Genomic DNA, 6,450 nt, shown 5'->3' with positions numbered 1-6,450 from the left:
TATTTTGTGGCTGTTTCCTCCCCCCTAGGGATGTAAACAGATCGGATTCAGCTCGGATAGTGCTATATCCGCATCCGCATCTGCATCCGATTAACTTTTAGACGGATTCGGATAGTGCTAAACGGATACGAATCGGATATTTTATCCGTTTACATGTAAATATAGCTTTTCGGATAGCTATAACCTATCCGTATCCGCATCCGTTTAGCTTTCGGACGAATTCAGATAGTGCTAAATGGATACGGACACGAATACGGAAACGGATTTCGGCTATTCATTTATACCCCTAGTCCCCCCTAGGGGTTTAATGTATGTTTGAGCTTTATTGTATATATTGCGCAGTCACAAAAACAAAACAAAAAAAAAAAAGTTTGGGATTCCTACGCACTCAATCATCGTAGGAACATTTAGCACACGCTTGCGATATGTGTTAAATTATGGACAAACCTATATTTTCCATTTCTCATTGTTAAAGTGGTAAAATGAGGATTTGAATATCTAGGGACTACGAAGGATGCATGTACATAGGCAGATAATTGAGAAAAATACAAGGATGGATGTGAACATAAATGGGAGGGTATTTGATTGAAGGGAAGTGGTTCTCTCTCTCTCTCCCTCCCCCCCAAAACACAGGGTAGTGATGACTTTTCACAAGAGATAGAGAGAACACTTCGGGTCTTCAGGTTTTTAACAGCCCCTCGGAATCAGCCCACAAACCCGTGTAACGGAATATAAGATATTGTATCGTCAACACCAATGTGGACTGAAAAGATACAATAAAAGTACGACATAGGAGTAGATCTCTCAGTGGTCGAATTGATTTTAGAGAATTGTTACCTTACTCTGTTAGGGGTGTAGTAGTTTGATTGTTGTGGCGAAGTCAACTTTGTGTTAATAACTAGAGCTGGATCTTTATCCCCTTCAGTTCCCTACCCGGCCCAATTCCCTAGTGCCCCTAACAAGGGGAAAAAGTTCCTGTACTGTAGTGGAGGGAGCTGGAGCGTCCAGCCCAGCTAAATGACAGGAAAAACAAGGGTGGGGTGGTCATTTCAAAGGTGGGTCCCAAGTCCGCCACTGCAGGACAGAAGCCGAATGTGGGGGGAGCAATGACCACCTTACTCCGGTCCAAACACTTTGCCCATGTGAGGTCCACCCCTCTTGTTAGAGGCACTGGGAACTGGGCCGGGTAGGGAACTGGAAGAGATAATTTTCCAACTAGAGCTCAGCTAAGACATAATCCACATGTGGCGCCCCATTGGCTAATGGATACTGTTGCATGGATAATTTACTCTGACTTCACGTGGAGTGAAATATGAATTGACCATAAAGGGCAATGTATTCCGTCTTCCGAGTTCCGATTTGAGTTCCAAAGTAGGCTATATAGGCCCCCTCCCCCTCCCCTCATTAGGCCTACATACCGCACACAGTCACTACTGTGCATGCAAAGCAGCTAAGTACGAAACATTAAAGAAACTAGATTTCCCTAAACATCCAATCTTCAGCAACCACCACTTCACACCTCACCTTCCCAAACTTAGCAAACAAAATAAGACTTTTTTACCTTTTTTTGTTTCCACCTTCTCTATCTTAATTCTCATGTAACTTTCATGTCTTCAACTCAGAGATAACTCCCTCCCTCCCTTCTTCCATCTCCATCTTTACTCTTCTTCTGTAGTGCTTTTATTTTATTTTTTCTTCCATAAATATATCCCACAAGAAGGAAGGAGGAAGGAGGTAGTGGTGGTCTGGAGGAGCTAGAATCAATGGAGCAAGCTCGATATTGGATGTGGGCTAAGAGGAAACAGTGTCTGACCTCTTCTGGTGATTCATGGGAAGAACAAGCCTTTGCAGAAGACTCTTCTGGTCCTCTTGGTGGATGTATATGGCCTCCCAGATCTTATTCTTGCAGTTTCTGTAGAAGAGAATTCAGGTCAGCTCAAGCCCTAGGTGGTCATATGAATGTCCACAGAAGGGACAGGGCAAGACTCAAACAATCTCCTACTGAAATTCTTAATCATGATCAGATTAGTATTCCTCCTTGTACATCTCTTGGTGGTGCTGCCTCTGGTTCACAATACCCACCAACAACTAAGGTTTGCACTTCTTTCTATAATAATCCCAACCCTAACAACACTACTAACACAGCTATTGTTGTTGCATCATCTGAACCATCACCTTCTAGGGTTTCAGTACCATCCAGTACTAAACAGACCTTGATCTTTCCTTCCTATTCTTCCTCTTCTTCCATTTTCTCTCCACCTCAATCGTGGTCCGATTCCGTTGCCTTTAGGGTTTTCTCCGAATTGGATTCGAAGGAGATTGAAGGAGTGAAGAATTTGAATATACCAAAGAATTTCAATTTAGTTTTCCATCAAAGCCAACTAGATGGATCAGGTGGTGGTGGTGGTGAGAAGGATGATGATGTGGAGGAGGAGAGAGGTTTCATTAGAAAGAGACAGAGAAGTGATGATGAATCATCCTTGCCTTTCTTCCTCTTCAATTCAAGTTCAGTTGATAGACATCATCATCATCTCCAATCAGAGGTGCTTGGACTTGGTAAGAATTCCATGGAGGATTTAGATCTTGAACTGCGGCTTGGTGATGGCCCCAAGGTGAAGTAGATCAGTTTCATATTCTATATACCCTTGAAACAAAATATATTACTTCTCTTCTTATCTTTTTTTCTTTTTTCTTTTTTTTTTTTTTTGGGGGGGGGGGGGGAGAGAATGTTTAATTTCTGTCTGACCCTCATGGGCAAGGCCTTGCTTCTTGTGGCTGATCATCTCTTATTTTCAATGCTTGAAATTTGCAGCTTGTAACATTTAACAATATTGAGATCTCAAATAGAATGAAAAGTTTGTGTATTTCATGAAGAAAAGAAGTTGGGTGGCACCAAATTCTTATTTCTTTCTAGTTTCTGCAAGTTATGGTAATGATGTAGTAGATTGATCAGAATCTATATGTGTCCCTTACATATTGAAATGGATGGTTGTCATGGTTGTGTTCCATCCCCAAAAGAAAGAATGATAAACATAGTGCTTCTTGATGAACACCAGTTGTAAAATTAGATTCAGGGTTGATGTAAAGTGGAACTCGATAAATCGGAAAGGTTGTTCCATTGCGACTTAGTAGTCTTGGTTTGGGTTAAGAAACAGCCTCCCCACACAAAATGGGGGTAAGATTGTATACATTATGTGCTCTGTATCAATAGAATCTCATCACCTATGCATAACGATTTGATATGGTACATTCATAACATAACATATGAACAATAAAAACTAAAATTCTTATTGATACTGGAACTCATAGATGAAATCAAATATGCTTGTCAGACCTCACATTGACAAGAGCCTCGTGCACTAGGTACATCTTTTATTATTATGATTGATAGCTAAGTACAAGTTCAATCCTGTCTAAGAGGGAGAGAGAGTATTGGAGGTTGATGAGATGAACATGTGTTAAGGGTGAAGAAACTGAGTGAAAGTGCATGGAAAATCGTGAGGTGTTATACTTTTTGATCATCACTGACATTCCATCAGTGTATATCTAAACAAATCCACAAAAGAAACACAGAGACAGGTGGGTTCCCAGGGACGTGTAAGTCAGATACATCACAACATCGATTCCCTTTTCACTTTTCTTTTCATTTTATCTTGTATTATTATCATCATCAGCAGTAGAGAGAGAAGAGATGCTCAGAAGAAGTCAGATCCTTAATTTACAATAACAGTCATCTCCCCTCCCCGCATAAGTCCATCTGCTTGTGTTCTCTTCCCTACCTTTTTCTCTCTTCCAAAACCTCCAAAAAAGCGCCACCAACTCTATGGAATCAATCGATTTAAGTAGTAATAGAGTTCCCACAAAACCCTATTTTAATCACACAGAATATTATCGCATCACGACTCCTAGAGCGCTAACTACGCTTCGTTTGTTTCTTCTTCTGTACGTATTATTATTATTATTATTATTATTAGCTACTTATTATCCCTGTCCACAACGAACGAGCGAACCCTGGATACCTAATATATCAATCAGCTGAAACAAATCTATCTATGGCTTTTTATAGGTAGAAAAAACCCTAACCCTAACCCTTACCCTAACCCTAAACCTAGCAAGAAATGAAAGTCTTTATAGATGCCGAAGGTTACGTGCTAGAAACCGTGCAGAATGTAAGGCGATGTTTCAGTGTAAGAAGGGAAGGAACTTTGATGATACATCGTTGTTTGACTTAAATGGGGTTTTTGCACAGAGAGAGATCGATCTGCAGAAGAAGAAGAAGGGAATTTAAGTTATACCCAACAAATAATTTCCATTAATGGATTGAGAAATGAAGATTGTTTTAATGATTTTGAGAGGTTTTTGTTTTGTTTTGTACTACGTGGGTTCTGCAAGGTAAGAGATAGAAGTACTAGTTTTGTGTAAGAGGTGGTGTAAGTAAGTAAATCAATAGAGGAGGTGAGGTAGGTAGTAGGGGGGAAAATGAGATTGTTTGCTTTGGTTTTGACGAAGTGCTACATCTGTGTAAGAGAGCTTAAATCAGATTGGTGGTTGGGGGTTGTCTACTACTTTAAAGGGTTGTGGTTGTGGTTGTGGTCAGTTTTCATACATAGTCACAGCTAGCGAGGTCTGATAAGTGCGTGCAGGGAGGGAGGACTTAGTGAGTGAGGCCCGCAGTGGCAGAGGTTCACATGGGCATCAAATGTCGTTTTTCAATTCTTTTTTAAAGAGTTAGAGGAATTGTAGAATCCAGTACGGAATGAATTCATATCCTCTCCTGTTTAAATTTTCTTTGTTTACTGAATTTTGGGATTCCATAATATCAATCAATAATTCCCATCAGTTCTTGGTTTCTGTTTTTTTTTTTTTTTTGTAAAATTTGTTATGAGAAGTATTTATTATTGTTTGGACAACCCATAGTATATTTGCATGGGAGTTCTCTCTCTCTCTCTCACACACACACATGAGATTCAGCAAGGAAGACATAGAGAATCATCGAATTAAATCAAATAATATATATGTGCACAGACTTTATATTCTTCATATATATATATATATACTCATTAAATAAGTGGAAGATATCTCACTCTCCTCTCCTCTCAAATCTTCATATTTTTGTTTAGGATTTCGTTTTAGGTCTTGAGGGTGAACCTTGGCACAATGATAAGGTTGCTCGATCTAGTGCAATCAGCTGATTGTGGGTTTGAGTTAGGAAACAGCCTCTCTACAATTGAGGGTTAAGGCTGCTTACATTATGACCCTGCCATACCCCGCAATGACACCTTGGCAAGAGCCTCGTGCAGTGGGTACACCCTTTTTATTTTGTATTTGGTTATATTTTGTTTCTATTCAGGCACTTATCCTTCTCAAAGAGATTATTCCTACCTCAGATGTATTTATGCTTTTTCTAGTTATTTGATATCATTAGTGAAATACAATACCATAAACACCATTTATGCAAAGAATTAACCCTTTAGGTTTAATTAGAAATTGATAGGATTGAGTTTTTTTTTTTCCCTAATAATCCTATATATATATGACCCTTATAAATTTCCCATACATTTTGCTAGTCCGAACTATCTCATTAATCTAAACTATTGATTGTATTATAGTAAAACTACTAAATTTCCCATCTGGGTCAGTTGTAAACTAAGTTTCCAATGTATTTATGCTATTAGTAATCCCTTTCCATTAATGAACATTTTTTTTTTTTCACTGGAGTTGTACTAACCCTTGATACACCAACATTCTTCCGGGTAGGGGTGTCAATTGGTCCTGTTCTGGGCTATCGGTCTGATTTCCTAGCGGTTCTGGCTCTAAGAAGTCAAGACCAGATCCGGACCAATAAGCTCACCGGTTCCAAATCTGAGATCCAGGACCATTAAGTAATGGGTGGTCCGATTCCGGTTCCTAAGCGGGTCCAAACATTATTATAATGTAGAGCCCAAAACAAGGACAATAGAAGTTGCTCTAGAAAAATGGTAGACGTTCCAGTGTGTCAATGTATATATTATCATCTCATGTGAACAAATATGTTAGACTTGAACAAATTTTGATGTCTACAACTTTCACATAATTCCTCATATTTAGACTTTGTTTATGCAGAGAAAAAGAGAGAAAGAGTTTAGAAATAGCAAACTATTATAATAATTTGCCATCTGTCATCACCAATTTGGTGTTTCGTGAATAATGATTTTTATTGAAGTAATAATCTATACATTGCAGTTGTTAAGTGTGAGTGGAGATAATACCAAAAACACAGCTTTTGAAGTTGTTTTTCTTTTGTATGACATCATTCGTCAGATTTTATTAGATGATAATCCAGTCCTGGTCATTTCTACCGGTTTGGCAGTTCCTTAACGGTTCCTGGGACCAGACCAGATCCGGACCAATAAGCTATTGGGTGGATCGGTTCCAGTTCCTATCGAGACGGTTCCGGCCCGATTACCGGTT

At 39.2% G+C, this 6,450-nt stretch overlaps 1 protein-coding gene across 1 annotated transcript; it reads left to right on the top strand.

Moving 5' to 3' along the window:
* Positions 1–1,763: 1,763 nt before the first annotated feature.
* On the top strand, positions 1,764–2,621 carry LOC122642650 (zinc finger protein 10). The gene has a single exon (XM_043836226.1). It carries the CDS (start codon positions 1,764–1,766, stop codon positions 2,619–2,621), a length of 858 nt encoding a protein of 285 aa, XP_043692161.1.
* Positions 2,622–6,450: the final 3,829 nt, after the last annotated feature.

Source organism: Telopea speciosissima, chromosome 1, assembly GCF_018873765.1.
Source record: "Telopea speciosissima isolate NSW1024214 ecotype Mountain lineage chromosome 1, Tspe_v1, whole genome shotgun sequence".
In the NCBI taxonomy this organism is placed as follows: Eukaryota; Viridiplantae; Streptophyta; class Magnoliopsida; order Proteales; family Proteaceae; genus Telopea; species Telopea speciosissima.
This window is presented reverse-complemented; position numbering and strand designations above follow the sequence as displayed.

Excerpts from the sequence above, each read along its gene's own strand:
- LOC122642650 (XM_043836226.1), top strand. The coding sequence starts at position 1,764 with ATGGAGCAAGCTCGATATTGGATGTGGGCTAAGAGGAAACAGTGTCTG.